Genomic DNA, 20,736 nt, shown 5'->3' on the forward strand with positions numbered 1-20,736 from the left:
ATATGTATCTAGCAAAGCATGACATAGTGTTGTGCTTTTCAGTGTGACTGGACACACTTTCTATATTTTTGCTTGTGTGTGAGATGGGAACAGTAAATGCCCAAAGGACAGCTTGATTACGAAGCTATAAAGTCGTGCTTTCCTGAAAGCACAGTTGTTCTCTCATCCCAGTGAAAGTATTGACGTGGTGAAGTTTGCCTACAGAAGGGACGCACCAAATCAAAGTGCCTCTTTCAAAGGCCACAGGGTGGAGGAAAGAAACTAAATGGGCGCTCTTCAGGCTTCACGGCCTCCACCCTGGTGCGTGGCCGTCCGTAGGAGAGCACGCTGACAAGCATGTCGGTTACAGAGGTGCTTGTGCGTTAGCTGTTTGTGATTTCTGGTTGCCGAAAGCTGAATCGTGTGAGCCTCTTGTATGTAAAACCTGATTTGAGTAAAGCAGGAGATTACAAATATCTTGCTGTTTGAAACTCTTTTTGTGGCAAAACTATACCGTGAAGCACTTCCTGCTTCCGCCTTATACACATTTACACTTCATACTTAGGCAATGCATACACAGACGGTGCATCCCCTGAGGCTGTCATGCCAAAGCACTTGCGAACAAGTCTGCCATGCAAGTTAGCTGTTGTAAGTGGCACTTTTATTGTAGTACTATAGCCAAATCTGAACGTTGTTCTGAATGTAGATTCAGGTATTGGGAGAGCACAGGCCATATACCGCCAAAATATTGCAAACTTGCAGCTTTGCCGCTAAGCTACTTCGCCACACAGCAATCCCTATGGCTTTCTCCTCGGATCATCTGCCAAGCCACCTGGAAGTGAGGGTGCAGTCGTGCTTTTCGACATCCCCACTTCAGACTGTGATGTGCAAGAGATCTCATGACGGCCAAGTGCGCATACTACCACTGTTATTGTGTGTCAGCCCTGACTGTTGTGCGAAAATCCGCTGGAAGAGAAGTGCACCTCCCGTATCCAAGGAACTGCACTACATGTTTACTTCAGCAAAAAAAAAAATATGTTCTCCACTGTAATCGCAGTGTCAAGGGGTCCTGGAGGTAAGCATTGCCTTTCGTCTTTCCTGTAATATTTGTTTGAATTGGCGGTTCTCTCCATGTATTGGCTGCCTGTGACTCTCCCTAAGTAGATATCTTTTCTGCTTGGATTTGCACTAGGAAGGTCAATGATCGAGTATTAATGCAGTGGAGGCTTGAATACTTTAATGCAAGGCTAGTAAATATTGATATGAAGGTACACTTTACACATATATGTTGCAAACAAACTATGACTAAGAACTAGGCTTGTGCGAATATTCAAACGAATAATACAGTATTCGAATTCGCTTCGAATCGAATTTAAATTATTGAAAATTTCGAAGTATTCGAAATGAACGAATAGGTGTATATTAGTCCGGTTATAACCTCCCTGTAAAGGTGGTTTCACTGCAGTTGAGGGGTGCTGTACCGTGAATACACCTTTCCAGAAAAAATCCGCACTGTCCGCGTGTAACCTCCTGTAAAGGTGGTTTCATTGCAGTGGAGCGGTGCTATACCGTAAATACATTTTTCCAAGGGAAATCCGCACTGCCGTGAAGTCCCACTTCAAGGTTAAATGAACACATTACCCTCACATCGATTCATCATTTTTTAAGTTTAAAAACTTGTTATACCGGCTTATATGCTCCAAGTATAGTAAATTTTAAAACGTAACATATTTTACAGGTTATCATTTGCATTCTACCGAAAGCGAAATCCTGCTACTATTCAAAGCTGCTTCCACTTCCTTTGAACCAAAGGGAATGACATTTGCACATGCCTTGTTATAATTTAAAAAAAAAAAACGTGCAGGTTGGTTGGGTCATGACAAATATGCTCTTTTTTTTTTTATAATATATGATATATACTATTCGAATTCGCTTCGAACCTAACATTTACTATTCGCACAAGCCTACTAAGAACAGTACCTTGGGTTTCCTTGCTCTTGTAAAAAAAATTACATGCAGGTAAGACGGGAAGGAGCAATTGACAGGCTCCCCGAGCTGTCCCTAGGCATCCCTTTGCAGCCTTGGACATTTACAACCAGAGTTTCCGTGATACAACAGTTTCAACTCTTGCAGGCTGCCTACTACTAGACAAGCTAACAAAACTCTTGAGCTAATTGTGCATTAGGCAACCACAGTCATTTGAGTTGCATGACAGACATGGTGTTTGCCATTGCATCATTGTGCAAGAATTTATTAGTGGTTGCTGTTGGCATTTAGCAATCATGCAGTTGCACACTTGGCTACGAGGAACAACGTAACGGGGGACTCCAATTTAGTTTATTGTCTGCAGCATTAACGCAAAAATTTTTTTATCTCAAACGCTCACGTAAGAGCAATCCACCACAATGCACTATGTGTCTTTGCCACAGCCATTAAAGGCCAACTCCAGTGATTTTCTGAATCAAGGTACAAGGGATGATGCATATGCAGGTATATATAAGAGCGCATGCTATAAATTATAAATCAACCCTTCGCCATTTTCTTTGTCCGGCCAATCACGTCAGCACAACTTGGATATATGATAGTGCTCTTGTGCTCAAAATCAGCTTCTTTTGCTGTGTTCTGGCACTAGTCTATTTCACTAAGGTGTGCTTTGCATACTATATCAAGCGAATGACGAGTGGTCGCTGTACATGCCAGTGTAAATAAATGCACTGGTTTTTGCTTTGGACTGTCACCAGCACTCTGAAAAGTGAAGTCAGCGTTAAGGCAATTTTCGACCTTCACTTTGCAGCAAGGAGTGCTGTGCTGGATACCAGTGTTTTTGGCAAATGGCTCAGGTGGCAGCAGGTTGTGTGCAGATGTCAATTAATGGCTGTTGAATCTGTTGACATCACAGTTGTCTCTATTCCACAATGAGGGCTACTATGTGGGCTTGTTGGTTTGTGATGCTTTTAGGGGTTGAGCGCGAAAAAAAGACCAGAAGAATGAGTGCCAGTGTGTACATTCTTCCTTTTGTCCCAGTCTTTTTTTCGCACTCAATCCCTGAATGTCTATTCTACAGCTATGAAGTTATGGCTCTATAATATGAAGCGGCAGCTAGCCAGGCGTAGCTGTGCCAAATGGTTGCTAGGCAATGCGAGTTTCTCCAAACGATTCACTGCCAAACCTCAAGCTTAAAGGGACACTAAAGGCAAATAACAATTTATGTCAGAGTGAAAGCTCAATGTATGACATCTAAAACAGCAATATTATCAACAGCGGTGCCCTACTTGCCGAGAAATTAAGCTAAAAGTATCACACGATGAGTGCCACGAGTGGGACATTTTGGAAATGATCCCAATGACCTGAGAGAGTCAGACTACAATTAATCACTCGTAATCAAACTAGCTGCAATAAAAAAAGAACCTTCCGTGCATCAAGAGACGTAACAAAATGCTGCTTGTTCGTTACTGTTTGGTTCATGGAAAAAAACCTCTTTGGCGTTGCCATGAGGAACGGCACGCATGGTTCAAAGGTTCCGTTTTCGCCGAACTGCGCTTCGCCCGGCGCCCTGCTTCGCTCACGCGGTCGCGTCTTGGTGGTAGTTTCGGTATCGCGTACTGCCGCGTGTGTTTTGCGCGCTCGTGAAAGTCGCTGACAGGAAGTTCGACAAAATACCGCATGCATGTGATGTTGCCGGATGCGCGAATGGTGCACGCCGCCGCCGCGCAATAAAGGCGGGCAACGTTGGCCACGGCAACAGTGACGTGAGAAAGACCGTTTTCAAGCGGGTGATTTAAAGTGCGCTAACGTGATGCGGACCACTATAATGGGATTTTATTTCAAAATAAGCACTTCCTTGGCACAAAAGTAGCACTACGAGGTTTCTGGACCGCTATTTCAACAAACAACGTCGACTTAATATTTGCCTCTAGTGTCTCTTTAAACAGCTCCGCTGTTATAAGATCACTGGAGTTGGTCTTTAAGCCATCTTTTGTAAATTTGGTGTACAGGTTGCAGTATGGGGTAAATCTGGGGCTGTCAATGGCCATACAGCTTAGTACTGGTACATCATGTTGGGTGGTTGTGTTGCACAGTTTTTCTTTCTTTGCCTCAATCACTGATTTAACAATGGAGTTATCGGGCACCACTTCAAATGCCTTCATATATTGCCCAAAACTCTCAGTACCAAGTTCAACTCCGTTTGCCTAGAGGCTGCCTCATCAGCATGTATTTGCTGCATTGTATAATAAGCCTGTTCATAAGATAGACACAGAAAAGTGCTATGACCTATTTTTTGAGCTGTGCACTGTTAAACATTGAGCCCTGTTATATTGCCAAGAGAGTTGCACATTTGCTACAAAAAATATTTCTGCACTACTGAACAATATTTTGCATGCGTAAATTTAGGGCAACAGCAGTGTTTGGATTTGTGGTTTTGTGTGCTTAACTGTACTTGGTATACCAATTTCAGAAGGAATCTACTATGATGTTCATCTGGGGTGTGCTAGAAGACCTGGAGAGCCGTTACTGTACTTACTGTTTCTGTCCTTTTTATCTACAAAGTTTCTACGCTCTCTGCTTATAGTGTTTCGACATTCTGTACATGTGCTTGAAAACTCAGATACTGTTACGACCATGCCAACTAAGGCAGTGCTTGAGCAAGTGCTTTGACATGGCCAGCACGAATTTGCGCACAATCCCCGTATTTTTTTCTTGTCCATACACTGAACACTTGTGGGCGTCACGCGACCATATGCGATACATCGACACAAACAAATGCTGATCGGCTGGGCTGCGTAGTGTAACCAACGTCGCGCATCTTTTTGTTGTATTTTTTTCCCTCCTGCCATCGTTGGAACCCTTGAACAGGTGAGACCAACTCCCACAAAAAGTGCTGTCACCAAAACATGTAGCATTGTTCTATCATGCGCTCATGAGACACCTATGTGAAAGCTGTTTTTGTTGTGTAGACTCGTACTAGAAGGTGGAGACATTCCTGCTGATTGAGTGATTGAAAACTACAGCCAAGAGAAGAGCTGGATTGAGCTTAGTGCACAGTTATGGTCAGTAATACTAGCATGCACATATACACCATATCAGCACCACTTACATGACAGGCTACACGACACTACAGACAATATTTCGTATTGAACTATTTATAAAGCTTCAAAACGTTCAATCTGGGTTTGGCTACCATCTGTTGGTCGAGCTGATCCAATAAAAGCCACGCCACATGGCCAGGCGAGCGTACAATCATGTACACCACCTCGAGCGACGGGACTCCAGGCGTCTGGAGACAACCCCGCCCCCACTTCGCCAAAATAAAAGCTTGTCTGAGCCATTTACGTTATAGCACATTGGTGCCTCGCTGGATCAGCAACGATACGACTCAAGATGGAACTGTCAATTTGATGGCATGAAATTGAGTGTGCTACTACCGGAAACTTTGTCCCGCTCTCTAGTCTGTATTGCATTGCTGCTTTCGACATGCAAAGTTCCAGCGGTGGTTCACCATTACACTTGCCGTAACACACCGGAGACATATGCTACGTGACGCGAATGCCGAATGGCATTTGAAGAGGACACTTGCAAGTTCATATAACTGCTTTCTTAAGGGCTTCAGTTCTGTTGAACCTGAGCTGAATTCACGGTAACTGCGGGCCCGTTTTACATAAGCGATGGAAAATCCTTGTAACACGGGGTGCCGCTGTACCCAGCGTTTCGACAAGCGGTCTTTTCTTCAAGGAAGCAACTGCCTACCTTAGCGCGCGTATGTGCATGGTTCGTTCCCTTTCACCCAACCAAAACAGAAGAGGTGGGGAGGGCAAATGCGAAAACGGGGGAGTGGATGCGGGGGGAGGGTATATAACTTGCACTTTATTTGGACTGAACATAAGCCCACATAAAAGCGGCGAACGTGCACGTGTAGGGTGCCTCTTGGAATCTTGGGCAGCACCCACGTTGGAAGTGTTAGTTCATCCGGCTGCAAGAGTACTCGGCGTCGTCATTCTAATGACATGTGTATCCACGCGCCGACAAGTAAAATGTGACAAAAAAAAGCGGATTCCGTAAAAGTTTAGACTGGCCGAATATCGTGGAGCGGCCTTTGAAGAGGCACACAGAACGATAAAATTCGCCGGGGTTATTGTAATAATTGTTGGGATTTAACGTCCCAAAACCACGATTTGATTATGAGAGGCGCCGTAGTGGAGGACTCCGGAAATTTTGACCATCTGGTGTTCTTTAACGTGCACCTAAATCTAAGCACACGGGCCTCAAGCAATTTCGCCTCCATCGAAAATGCGGCCGCCGCGGCTGGGATTCAATCCCGCGATCTGCGGGTCAGCAGTCGAGCACCATAACCACTAGACCACCGTGGCGGGGGCCGGGGTTATTGTGCAGTGGTTTCTCTCATTTTAGCGGGCATCGTGGTTTTCTTATCACGTGGTGCGTGGCAGCTCTTGTAAAAGTCCGGGTCACTGCGCGCGATGCAATCAACCAAACGCACAACCGAATCCTTAGGTTTTCCTTTGGAGCGAGTAAGCATGAGGTCCACGGTTTGTTTGTAGGCCGCGCCCATGGTCAAGATGCTCGTGTGCCGCGCCTTGTGCTGTGCTCGTGAAAGAACGGTTATACATAGTCCGTTTCTTCACTATGAAGTTTCGCGTAAATCCTTAGCGTTATAGCGCCGTGAATCTGTCAGAAAATTGCGGAATTCCTTAACTGAGAAAGGAGTAGTGCGTGCGACGTTGATAGCTTTGTTGAGACGTCATGCTGCTGCCCACAAGGTCGAATGTTCGATTCCCTGCCGCGGCAGCCACGGAATGTAGAAAAGTTACTGTATGTGTACACAACTCAAGTACACTTTATTGGACCCTTAGCTGGCAAAAGAATCGCTAGGCGTTCGCCGCTGTTCTGTCCAGGGCTAGCGCTAAGTGCTGGCGTTTAAAAAAAATGTAAAGAAAAAGTGACGTCGACTGTTCACAAACTGCTGTCCAGAATGCAAGATCTCATTCAGGCCGCAAATGCGACTACGGATGTCTTCCCAACCCGTCGTATGTGACAATAGAAAACAAGGACCGCGTTATTCCTCGAAAGCACCTCTCGAAAAGTACGCCGGTGTTGGCCGCTCTCCTAGTCCGTGAGCCAAAATCCCCACGCGAAGGATGGATTGTACAGCGATGGACTTGGGCGACGCATTGTTGGAATTCCTGCACTGACATTATGTGCACCTGATAATTCTTGCGAACGCGTTTGTGTTACTGTGAAGTCGTCGAATCGAAATTTGCCGCCGTTAAATAAAAAGCAATACTTTTTATGTATCAGTAGACTACAAAGTGATATTTCCTCTGGGCAGCATGTGTATCCTGGTTACTAGTTAACTGCATCCTGGTGCTCGGTGCTCGTTGAGGGAGGAATGAGCCTAACAGTAAACTAACAGGCACAGCTTTGCTGGTTGAGCTCTCTCTCTCTCAAAAGTATTCCGATGACGTTTTCATCAACAAGCTCCCATTACCGCGACTGCACGTCATTGCGTTGTGCGAGAGCTGAACGAGCCTTTAGTGAATGGCGGCAGTTGGCGACTTGATAAGGAGTATTCGGTCGCTTCCGGCAGGTCATACGGCGGGAATTTTGAAAGGCTTCAGTTGCGTGCAGCAGTTCACGCACTCAACTTCTATATATCGTCCCAATCAGTGTCGCTGTTCGACCTTTTGTTGCGATGTGGTTGCTATTGGTGATGTGCGGCATTCGGCTTCCACGTGACCGTTCCTGTGTCCACGCGACTCTCTACAGTCGCGTGACCGTCCCTTCGTCCACGCAGCTCCCTACTTCTCGTACGTAGTCCGCGGTATGAGTCATAACCTAGTGGTTTTTTTGTTTTTTTTTTTTAAGTTGAAAGAACCACTTACGCGGCTCAAGAGAGAGAGAAAGGCATCTTTATTCACGGCACAAGAGGTCGTTTACACTAGCTTGCCGGTGATTCCAAGGGTGGTGGCCAGTTGCTTGCCACGACCGTTTCGGCCCACTTGATCACTTCTGCCTGATTTAAGGTAGTCAATTAACGACGGGAGTGACTCTCACGCCTCGTGGGAAGAAGCTGGTAGCGCTGCTCAAAAAAACGCTCAGTTTTTTTATGCGTCCTTTCGTTTGCGCTTTCGCCACGAGTGAGCGAACACGTTTGACCTTCTGGCCGTTGCGCTCGTGCAGCAGCTGTAGATGGAGCTTGACGGCTTCCTCCTCCTTTATTTGTTTTTTTTTGTTTGTTTGTTTTTTGTTTTTTTCGCGCGCGCTTATAACTTCCCTTCTCCTCTCTTTTTCTCACGTTTCCACATACTCTCTGTGTTCTTCGGTATTGTTCACGCGCCCGTAGACGCTGTGACGCGTTCTTTTGCGCTCCCCGCCTACTCCCTCCGTTGGTGTTTTGTTATTTTAGTGAATGCAACTATATATATTAAAAAAAAGTTGTAGGGAGCGAAGTTCAATGAGGCACGTGGGTTTCTCGAAATCACCAATGCAATAAACGCACGCACACGCTCGTAGTCCGGGCATGCCTTCTCCTTGATTTGTTGGCACTGCTCTCGGCAACGCGTGAAGTAATAATAATAAGTAATGGGAGTCGTAGGGATGTGTGTACATCGCCGTTACGGTGTGGTAGAATCGTGGTTAATACACACACACACACACTTAGGGTGGTCATCGCTTGACTTTTTTTTTTTTTTTCGTCGGGCAGCGAGACGGGCAGGCTACGGCGGTAATGACTACGCGTACGAATATTCTATAATGGTCAGTGCGTGCACGTATATTGTGATAATCACGCCGCGTTGTATGCGACAACAGCCGTAAGCACGACTCGCTTTTCAGACATATCAAAGCGCGGATCTTGCGCGAATAAATGCGGTGCGCTGGTTCGTATATACGAGATTTACGAATCAAAGCCGCTGCTACACAACGACGTTGTAGTGTCGAAATCGAACAGATGTGAATGAAATGTAGATCTCGCGGTGGCAACCTTTCGACGGTCAAGCTCGGGCGGAGTGAATACCACGGACAAGAACAGTTCTCTCGACATTGTTCGCTCTATAACAGTAATCATTTGATTTGGTGGCGTGACACGGGCCTATAGCATTTTGCCTCTATGGAAATTCGGCCTCGCCGGTCGGTATTCGATCCCGCGACCTTCGGGGCAGCATTCAAGCAACATAACCACTACACCGCCGCGGCGGGTTATGCGCAATCGTTCGAAATCGCTATGCTATACGTGCCACTGTGACCCGCGATCAGTGGCGAAATATGTGACTGCCCTGATGGAAGTAGCCGTTCGCTAATCAGCGCGTTGTCTGCAGAGTTCGTAGGAAAAATTAAAATGCAAATATAGCGACTCCAATCCGACATTTCTTTGTCGATGTAGCGCGAGCAGCGAAAATGCTCGTTTGCGCTCTCGCTCTCTTTCGTCTTCTCTCACTTCATCTTTGGTAGGAAAGCAAACTGTGACGGCACGAACGCAACGTTCCATGCAACTCCGTGATCACAGATATTGTTCCCGACCGCTTCGAGATTGAGATCGCGAGCGCTCGTTTTCCTGACATTCACAATGGCGGCGCCCGTCGAGTTGCGTTTGATATTTAGAAGAGCGCAGGGTTGTAGTCAGGGGGGAGGGGGTTCAAAACCCCCTTCCCCCCAAAATTTGCAACTGTGCTTGCGTATATATACATGCACACATACCCCGAAAATAATTTCTGGCTACGCCCCTGGAAGCGCGCACAGTGTTTTGAGTAACAATAGTGTATATGTGCGTACGTTTGTGTAGGAAGAACAATGGTTGTTTCGATAGCAAAAGCGAGCCAATGATTCAAAGAGTATGAGCGTGGACAGCGGCTTATGATCCGCTTGGAATTTACGATGCTTCTGTCGCGCAAATAACGGAAGTTATACCATATGCGGTTAAGCCCAGCCAGGGGGGGAGGGGTGAAAATTTTACTTAGTATGTATTCATATACACGCAGCACGCACGTGCACCGCACACAAGCGCAGCACCACACACGAACACTTGCAAACTTCAGGCAGTTCCAATTTCCGGCATTCTGCTGTTTTACATCTAGAATGAAACGTAAATGAACCCCGAGATATGGAACTCGACAATCACTCGTTTTTTTTTTTTTTTTTCTTTTTTTTTTTTTATGCCACTCGCAATGCACAGTTCGGCTTCCACACGAACAACCCCGCCGGGAAAACGTCCAGTTTTTTTATAGTCCCACCACTGCTGCGCGCTCACCACCGGCAGACTGGTTGTTATAACTTGCGATTTCGAAGTTGCACATTGTGTGGGCACTGCGCCTAAAGGAGGACTCGGGGTTAACTTCGACTACTGTGGGTTCTCTGAAGTGCACTCGAGTCTCGGTTACGGGGACATCGTGCCCCGCTCATCGCAGTGCAGCCGTCACTGCAGGGAGTCGAACCAGCGACCTCTCTCGTCACTCAATCTACCATACTTAGCGCGGGAAGTTTTCTTCTCGAATCGCTCCTTGTCGACGGTGTAGCGATCTGTTTGATTGTAGTCAGCCCTGAGGGAATTAAGCCCACCATGGAATACAGAGCTGTGTTTTCTCTCCGCCTGCACAGCTGCTGCGAAAGTGCGCGTCGGGCGCCGGGGTCGAGTGCGCTCTTTTGCGACGTAAATGGCGAGCTTTATGAGTGAACTCCTTATGGCACGAAGGACTGCGGCATTGCAGCCGAGTGGTGTTGGAACTCCGCAAAAAATTTTAATACACCACAAAAATGCCTTCTTGAATGGGAACCGCAGAAATAACCGGTGAAATGAAGCCCATCCCAACCGCGGATGGGGGGGGGGGGGGTCACTTCTCCCCCTCTCCCCTTTTTTCGGAATTTCCTTTGCCGCTGGACATTTTTGTGGTGGAGTGTCAGGTACGCCGACGTGGCGCTCCTTAGTGAATGAGCAAGTGAAAAACATCACGAATTCTCATAGGGTAACAGCGCAGGCATAAAAGCGTGCGCATCCAGTCAAGGGATCTTGATCTTCGTTACAGTGCAACACTAGACACGGACAAAAGAAAGGAAAACGAACAAGCACTAGACACGGCGTTTTCCTTCCTTTTGTCCGTGACTATAGTATTGTGCTGTAACGAAGTTCCTTATGAATCCTATCCAGCTTGCGTCAAGGGAATGCACCTGTCCGGATCTAATGTCTCCGGCGCAATCAATCCATTCGCGGACGTTCCCACGCAAGATTATCGTCCGGCTCAGCCCTATTGGCAGCTGACTGGTTTGGTTTGAACTGGGTGCTTTCTTCGCTTTTGTCTTCTAGTGCCTTCCGTTCCTGCTTGAATCGCCGCCATTCCAGAATGACTTGTTTCCTGTTATCGCAGCTACAGCTCTCGCGCTAATTACGAGAACACGGGTTCCAAGGGTGTACACTCTACGAAAAAATTGTGTCGGTCTTTTTTTTTTTTTTTTTTTTTTTTTTCCTACACGTTACTCGCACGTGTATAACTCTTTAGAGAGGCACGTTGACTGCTGCAGAGTCGTGGGAGGCACGATTTTCCAACTCAGAGTTAGCGTGTCTCTAGTTTAACTAGAGTTTTACATCGCATGACTTTTCTCCTAAAAAGAGCCAACGTGTCTCTCTAAAGAGAGTTATACATGCGAGAGTCGCATGTGTAGCATGAAAGATTCAAATGACGCTTTTTTTTTTTTTTTTTTCTTAGTGTAGTCGGGATTTTGGTCCGACCTGATATGTGGTTGTGTATGTCGATAATGCGCATACCAGCTGTCGAAAATTGGTGGAGGGTGGTCGACCCGCCTGGTTACTCCTATTGTGGGCTCGATTAGAACGACGGAAAGTTGAGCTGGTTGGTACGCATTCGTGATAAAAGAAGGTACGCGTGCGAACACGGACATGAGAAGGGCACCTTGCTCTCTTGTGTCTGCACTCCTGCCTTCGTTTATTCATGAATCCTCTGGCGATACCATCGGTTTGCGTCTTTATTCCGTTTTGTTTCACGATAGCCTTATTATTTTTCTTCTTTGATCCGTGTGTTCAGTTCTTCTGGACCGTACCCGCCACGGTGGTGTAGTGGCTACGGTGCTCGACTGCTGGTCCGAAGGTCGCGGGATCGAATCCCGGCCGCATTTTCGATGGAGGCGAAATTGCTTGAGGCCCGTGTACTTAGATTTAGGTGCACGTTTAAGAACCCCAGGTGATCTAAATTTCCAGAGCCCTCGTATCGTGGTTTTGGGACCTTAAACCCCAACAATCGTTATTATTCCGGACCGATTCGGAGTTGCGCGGACGCAAGCAATCCCGAGACGTGCGAGCGGTTGCTTGCCGCTGCGTGGGCTGCGGCGTCTCGGCGCCACCCGCATGCTCCGGTGTCTGCAGCACCCGTACTACCTACACTTCTATTTCGTGCCGGAGTCGCCTTGTGACGTTTTTGCATCGTGGGACCATGTGTTTGTTCTCGGGAGCCCTAAGAGGTTATTTACCGCTGTCAAGGAGTCCGTGTGTATATTAGAGAGTTTCATTACATTTAGCGGAACGGAATGGACCTTAGCGCACGCAACGCCCCATACCCTGTTTGCATTCAATTGCTGACTCGGGTTCTTTTTTTACTCGGTTTCGCATTACTTTAACATGCTAATTGTAAAACACCATCTTGTGTGGGTACTAATCTCAAGATGTGGTCTCCATTTCGCACCCCTTCCCACCACTATTGCCGAGCCGTGCCCCTGTAAGGACTGCAGTGCCATATAAGCTCGTGCTTTCCTCAATAACCGCATCAGACGTTCGATGCGCTTGAAGGTGCACTGTTTGATGTTGCGACGTAATGCGCGATCGCTTTGCGGATTGAACGAGGCGCAGTCGGGGCATCCGCCGTATGGCGCGAATTGGCCGTAGTCGGCGCGGCCATTTTCGCGTTGCGCAATAACTTTGACTTTATTTATTTCTTCTGTTTACAACCGAAAGGAAGCAGAAGCTAAAGGCCATGTGGCCTGACAAACGAGCCCTTGAAATGCCTATAGACCTTTTCAGAGGAGGCTCACGGGGCGCCGCCATAATCCCCTCTGTGCTATGGTAAATAGGCGTGACCCCCCCCCCCCCCCCCAAATGCACTGCCGAGGCAGTGACGTCAGCCTTTGTACTCCCGTGCCACAGTCCAGCAAGGAGGCATTTCTCTCTTGTGAAAAGGTCTATGCATCATGTCAACGAAGGCTACCTGGGCGCCGCCGTAATCCTCTCTGGGCTGTTGCTAATATGCGTGGCCCTCCAAAAATGCACTGCCGAGACTGTGAAGTCAGCGTTTGCACTCCCTGCAACAGCCCAGATGGATCCTTCTCTCCTTTGAATGCGCTCCACTCGCCGATCACGTGGTCTTCGCAGGGGCATGCAGACGCGCCGGAAATGTGGCTGCCGCTGTGCCACTGATCGACGCCGACGGACATGTCCGCGTATAAGCTTTGCCGCGCGCTTCTAGTTCGTTATCTTCTCGCGGAAAGCTGGTAGATTAGGTAGTTTGGTAGTGTTGCGGTACCAAGCCCGTAGCCAGAAATTTTTTCGAGAGGTACCCAGGGGCGGTCCCCAGACCCCCTGCCCCTCCGCCCCTGGGTACGGGCCTCACCAGTCCTTTTTTTTTCTCGTCTAGAAAAATTGTATCACATACATGAGGGAACCATAACAGGAAACATCCGTGCAAACAAGTTCAAGTTCAAACCCCTTTAATGAGGGAACCAAACGAGCATACGGGTAATTGATCTTTCTGCCGTTTATCAGCAGTTACCAGTGTGAAGCATTGGAAAGTGCCGAGATTTTTTTTTTTCTTGAGTTTGATACTGTTTATCTGGACATGTGTGACCATGGTGATGCCATTGCATCATGCACTTTTGATATTGTTGCACTGTCATGGCAGAAGAAAAAATATGAGGGTCTGTACACAGTTGGTACCTTTATTGAGTGATGGTGGTGGCACTGGTTGGTGGAGCTCTGAAATGTTAGCCCATGAAACTTCTCTCCAAGTGTCTATTCCTGATGTTTGTGTACTTAACACCTTGTAAAGGATCTAGATGCTCATTGTGACTGTTGGCTGTCTTCTGCATTCAGGTACTCCGGTGAAGGCTTCAAACAGCTGTGCTAGCTGAAATGGTAAGTCACTATACATTTTTATTTCCTGTAACCAGACTCATGAGGGGGGTTTATTACATGCTACAACCTTGATAGGCTGACGAGGCAAGCTGAAGTGGGGGCTCCGAATTGATTTCTATTGCACACCTACATCAATGCGTATCACCCCATCGACATGCGGCCGGGAGTCCAACCTGCACCCTGGTGCTTTGCATTTCTTCCACGTGCGCGCTTTTCTTCCACCAACTAGGAATGAATTGTTTTATTCCAGATGCCTCACGCAATCTGGCGCTTCTCCGATCAACTGCAGTAAGCGTAGCAGACTATGGCTCAGGTTGGGACGTGTAGCATTTTTGCCTATAACCATGCAAATTGCCCTTGAAACTCATGGCACCTTATTTAAAATATGAAAAGGACAATGTCTGAACATTAGGCTCTGCTTTATGGTGCACAGACCATTGCAACCTTTCAGAGTGAACATAAATGAAGATTTGATGGTGCAGTGATGTGCTTTACTTACAGCTTGATGCAGTGGCATGGGACTCAATTGTTAATGTAAGTCGAGAAAACGGTTCTTCAGAGCATTTACATACGTGAGTACAGTCTCCGAAGAAAGTGGCGCAACTTGCAATTAAAAAAATGGTGAGCTGGCGCTCGTGCTTGGCACAAGCACTACAACACACGCATGCAATGTTCATGGGAGGCCATTGGTCCAGGTCATTGAGCAAGCACGCCACACTGGGCGCACGTTATTGACGTCCACAAGAGCACTTAACACGAGAGCAGTCTCTGGCTGCTGCTAAGAGCACTGTTTTTCGTCTGCAATTAGCTCAGGTTCTTCGGCCAAGGGTTTACTGCCAGTGTCAGCCGTACACTGCTCGCTGTTGTCCGACTGTGATGCATTGACGTCGAACGCAGTCTCTGCAGGTGACTCTTCCGTGGTCGTGTTTGCGGAAGCATTGCCCGGTTGACCTTTCTTGACCTGAAGCATGTCTTGCAGCTCTGCCCACGGGTCTTCGACCATGGATGGCTTGACATAGCTCTTGGAACCACTGCTGGCTCCGTCACGGGGCGACTGGAACGGCGATCCGGACCAACTGGATCCTCGAGAGCCCGAAGACTTGGAAATCAAGAGAAGAACAAGAGAAATAAATGGCAGGCAGCGGCAAGTGCACGTGCAGTGCTCTCTGCTGCTTCACCGAGCCAGGAAGCGGCGCTGTGCGCTACATCTCGGAGGCAGCTGCTCGCCGACGTGTGCACCTTTTGCTCCATTCTCATTGTCACCTTCCAACAAAACTTACTGAGAATGCTGCCAAACACACGAAAAAGGTTTGTAGGACCAAACTGTCATTGATTCTAGGGGCATTTCCATCATTGTTGATATGAAACCAGCACTAGGTATTATGAACTGTTAATGCTACCTTTTTTTTTTTTTTTCATTCCCTTTCTCAAGTTTTCACTGTAAGGTGTGCTGTTCCTGTCTACACTTTTGGGACCTCAAGTGCCACAATGCTGTTGGGTTTCGCTGGGGCTGTAGTCATTTACCACTTACAAGGTGAAGTGCCAATGCGGCGTACGTGATGTCTAAAACTTTGGCAATGGGACAAGTGCTGCAAGGTTACACCATTTTGGTAGAATGTCGCTTAGACATTAGTGCTGCGAGTGCTCGGCGTAAGAATGTATGAAAGAGGCCTGTGCAGTGTTTGTGATACCTTGTTGGATCCGGTTATTTAAATAAATTAAGCTTAGTCATTATTATAAGGTCTCCTGGCATTATGACGCGCCGGTGGAAGATTCGCTGGAAGAATATGCACCTTGGATCACCGAAAATGGGTACTACAGTCGCAAATGACGAACATGAACAAACTCTGTGCACGACGCACGATCAATTTATACATCGTACAGCAGAGGTGATCGGTGCAACGGGAAAGCTTTTTATCGCTAACATTTCAATGTTTTTCGACCCGCAAGAGGACGTCATTTCTTATAGGTGATAGCAACGTTTCGCTGCGCAAGAGGACTTGATAATATACACAGGCAAACTCGAGACTCGTTATGAATCGAAACTTTACGTAATCTTAATGCATACCAGCCGATTAGAAGAAAAGCGTTGGCGTGATGGATAACCGTGGTAACCTTGCTGTTGCCACGGCGATCGTGGCGAACCGTAGCTTTCTCTCGGGTACTTTGGCTGTCTGGGGTGGTGGCCATAAACGGGCGTGCTGAACCTAGGTGAGGAATATGGAGAACCTGAGTGGGTCTGACTTGGTGAAGAAAAGTTCGGCGCGTAGGACGGTTGCTGCTGCTGCTGCCCGCCATTCGGGCTCCGGTACGGCGACGCTGGTGGCGACGGATATATGACTCCTTGGGCGAACAAAGGCCGCTTATCGCGTGGAGAGCTTTCGTTCTGCATTGCTATTTACGTGTTCACACGTCACCTTATTAGAACAAAAATGCGCCAAAATGACTTTTAAAACTCTCAACACGGTCCTGCGCCATGTCAAATGGGCGCCATTTTACGACTTTGTTGCGGCTGGCTTCGGCTGGCCTAATGGCTCGGCTTTAGTTGGCCGGCGCTTCGAGCGCCCTCGCCAAGCAGTGGCCGCGCGGATACCTTTTCGTGGCTTCAGATTTGTATAAACACGCTCCTAGTCCTTCGTTCATTTTAAAACGGTAGTTCGCAGCTGCTTCTAAAATCAAAAACCATCGCCTCTGGTGCACCGATATCTCATTATTTTCTACGAACTATATGGAAACGGAAGAGGGCGCGATCATATTTTGTTCTTGTGTAGTGGACGCTGGCCGCTACCACCGTTTTCGTGCGTGTCGGTTTAGTTTCTGAACCCGGTGAACCGCAAGTTCGAAAGTAACAACGCAACAACCACAAGTTACAACCTCGCAGACGGCGAATAGAAAAATGGTGTAGCAGCATCGGGTTAGTGTGGTCCGTTGCAATCTCCGCGGCACCTGAGCAAGAAGCAACGGCGACCAGCCACTTCACGCGGGTGGAGCATGGAGTTGAATGTGCCGACGATCATTCACTGCTTGCCCTCGGACGCTGCTGTTTTCACTCCCTAACGAGACTGAATGCTTTAGTCTAAAGCCGTCGGTCACTATTTCTAGGTGGGTACTGGTGCGTAAACTATGATTAGACGGTTATGATAAACAGTAGTGAAACCTGTCGGGTTGTACTAAGTTTGTCACCTGGTTTCGGCGCCATGAATGTTGCGTAAGTTAGTTGCTTTTAGAAAATAATAACGTTGCTGTCAGCGGCCCATCGCTTTCGACGCTGACTCTGGCAGTGGTGGTGATGGCAAAATAGTGATAACCGCGAAGTTGTAGGTTACGGGCCCCTCAGTGACAATGGCAAATCACTGACATTGGCAAAATAGTGACACTTGTGCAACAGCAAGAAAAACCGTGCAGTTTCGACCTACGGAGTCCTGGAGACGTCGTCAGCTATTCAGGCGAGTTGCCACGATTGAACGGTGGTTATTGAAGGACTGAATGTGCCGTTGCTGCGCATCATTGACCCGTTCGCCTGTTCGCTGGGTTGCTGTCTACAAAAGCTGAAGTTACCCGAGCGGGAAGACACAACTTTTACGGTTCACTTTTCAGCATAATCCAGGACGAATTTGCTCGTTACACGCAACTCGGCTAAAGTAGAAACAGTAGTTTTTGAAAGGTACCAGCGCAAGGAGTGTGCTGTGAAATAATTACCAGCATTTTCGTTTTTCTACCATCAACATACACATTTTGCCATGCATGCCAGGTTGATGGAAACCTATTGTCATTCGTGTCTAAGGACAGGCTTAATGAGCCACGGAAACCCTCAATAGGCCAAGGCTAGAACTTTAGCCACATGCAGTGTTGGAATAAGCGCCACGGTAAGTTTTCAAGCCAAGCAAAGAGTGCTAGAAATCTCCAGGTGCTTGAGACATCACTGAAGAAGTTTCAAAGATGTGTAGCAAACTTTTGCATCCACAAGTACTTCAAATATGATATGTCAAAAACATACTCTTGGGAAGTGTATCTCTCGCTTGCAGAATGTCTTGTTGCATGTCATCAGCTGCATGCATTATGCTATAGCTTGGTAGAATGCAAGCAACGTTTTTCCTCAAATAAAGGCACTGCTTTTAATGCACAGTCTTCATAAAAGTGGTCTCTCGTTCCAACTGACATTTTGTGGCATGGAACATTAAAACGGTCCAGGAGCAGTGCAGACATGAAGACTAAGCTGGCCAGGAAAAAAAGCAAGTGTAAGGAGTGTATAGTTGGATACAACTTAAGAAGTCCGGAGAGGCCCCGCCCCAGACGACCGAAGTGCACCAGCCAGTTGCCTCCACGACTACAGAAATAGTCCCGCTTATGCACTTGGCATTAGTAATCTCCAAAGGTGGAATCACTGGCCATCCGGCTCATGACGTCAGTTGAGCGCGTGCCCGCCCATTGATGCAAGCTTGTGTGTGCATCCCCCTTTGAGGAATAAACGCCGGGACATCTAAGTTGTATCTGTTCATAGAGATTCCTGCAGCTTAGGATGGTCAAAATTGGCTGCTAAGTAATTAGCATTGTCATAGACAGAGTCCATCCAAACATGGAAATTGGTCTAGACAAAGTGCATCAGGTCATTTCTGTGGTCCATGCAATTGTCAACATGACTAACAAAATAGTTGAAACATTTAAGCATGCGGAGATATTTAGCATATATATTCCAAAGAGGAAGGTTTCAACAAGTTCAATGAGAGTGCCCTTGCATGTGGGAACCTGCAGGGAGATTTCGTGTTGTACGACGACTACTGAAACGTGCCCTCAATATGAGCGCTTCCCTGAGGAGCCATAAATTTTGCCACGATTTATGTTGTTCCCAATTTTCATTTCACTGGAGATGCTGAAGGCTACCTTAATATTCCAGCTAGGTCAGGGCAGTGGGTGAGTGGTCATGATGATAATTTGTCAAACACTACCTTTCCTGCTTATCCCTGCGCACTATAATTTAGAAAGGCACCAATAGCTTATGACTTTGCCCCCACTTTCTCTTTTCGTAGCATGATGCATAGAGAAAATTTAGGGCTAAGTTCACCAGGCAAGAAGGAAACATAGCTGCCAGGCATTGTAAAGTTTGCAAGCTTTTGAGTCCATTTTATTGCAGTTTTTATGAAGTCATTTTACAGTTTCTGAGCCCATTTTACGGCTTTCATGAATGAACCTAGTTCTTGAAATAGTTTTGCTTTGTAGTGTTCAACCATCTGCTGGTGTTTAGCTTTCAGATTGTAAAAGCAGGAAAGAGGCATACTCACTTATACTGTCAAGTTCCTGAAGCTGCTGAAATCATTTTGAACTGCAAGAGAGGTAAAGAAATCTAATCTAAAAACACTTGTTACTTGTCAGTCACTGCTGTTTCACGTTTGCTTGTTTGTCTAAGCATCAGTCGTCACTAATAACGTTCATACAACTTCCATAAAAGTCGTGGGATCAGGGCAAGCTTTTAAGAAAAAAGAAATGCATATGGCATATGTTGTGTCAGCAGGATATTAAAAAAATATATATTAGAAGTGCACAAGCTGGCAGACATGCAACACTCACTGCTGCTAGTGTTTTCTGATTTTGTCTTCCAGCTTGCTGCTATGAAGATAATATAGACAGTACTGCAAGTTAGGCCCTTGTGTCACCAAGCGGGAGCTTCAGTTTGCTTTTATGCTGCTTTAAGTATTGCAGGCTTGAGATGTAGATGCAGTCAGCTCAGCTTGCAAAACTACCCCGTGTTAGACTGGTTTTGCACGTGCACGGTGTCACCATTACTAACTGCTTGCTACTCCTGTGGTATGTGCACACTATTTCCAAATCTCTGAGCTCTGTGTGCATGGCTTCTAAGCCGTTGCATTTTTAGCTACCCGATACTTTGTCTTGTTGGCTACTAGCTAAGATGTCTTGTCAACAAAAAAATATGTAAAATGTCACACTAAAGGTAAGTAGAAGAGACAAATTGACAGAAAACAACACACGACTGTTCCGCTTGCTACTCTCTTTTTGCTCAACGTAACATGACAGCTACATGCAAGCTAGTACTGCATTTGACTCCACTAAAATGCAAAATGTGCTAAAGTTTGTCTTTGGCCAAGATGGTTGAATCTCATTGCATGAAATGCTCGCCCTTTGCTTCCCTTTCACACAAGCACTAAATTTGCAGAGTTGGGAAACTTGCTCTCAAACATGAGTTGTATATTGGGGTCACTGGTTTCTACAGGTGCTAATCAATTTGCCATCGTCAACTCTAATGTTCTGTGTGTGCACTTCTTTAATGGTATTCTTGTTTCAATACACTTGCGTTGAGTGGGTGTGCTTAGGATTTGTTTCGTATAAGCCGTGAATAGGTTTATTGCTCTGGCTCATTAAAAAATAAACATGAGAAAATATTGTGTAACTGACAAAATATGTTATGTAAATAAGTTCAAGGTGCCACATATGAAGTTACTACAGTGTATCAGCTGATTCAAGTGCACATTATTGAAAGCTCTGGTTTACACAATTTTGGAACTAGCAATAAATGAAGTTCTCATGCGAGAGTGTCTATCATTTCAGTGAGCTGACTTAAATTAGAACGCAGTTAATCAGGGAAGAAGCTTTGAAACTACTGA

At 46.6% G+C, this 20,736-nt stretch overlaps 1 protein-coding gene across 1 annotated transcript; it reads right to left on the reverse strand.

Annotated features, from left to right (window-relative positions):
* Positions 1 to 13,729: 13,729 nt before the first annotated feature.
* LOC119387796 (M-phase-specific PLK1-interacting protein) lies at positions 13,730 to 16,679 on the reverse strand. Its single transcript, XM_037655309.2, has 2 exons — positions 16,188 to 16,679; positions 13,730 to 15,218 (listed from the first exon to the last, which is right to left on the reverse strand). Exons 1-2 carry the CDS (start codon positions 16,509 to 16,511, stop codon positions 14,898 to 14,900), a joined length of 645 nt encoding a protein of 214 aa, XP_037511237.1. The 5' UTR covers positions 16,512 to 16,679; the 3' UTR covers positions 13,730 to 14,897.
* Positions 16,680 to 20,736: the final 4,057 nt, after the last annotated feature.

Source organism: Rhipicephalus sanguineus, chromosome 3 (assembly GCF_013339695.2).
Source record: "Rhipicephalus sanguineus isolate Rsan-2018 chromosome 3, BIME_Rsan_1.4, whole genome shotgun sequence".
Classification (NCBI taxonomy): Eukaryota; Metazoa; Arthropoda; class Arachnida; order Ixodida; family Ixodidae; genus Rhipicephalus; species Rhipicephalus sanguineus.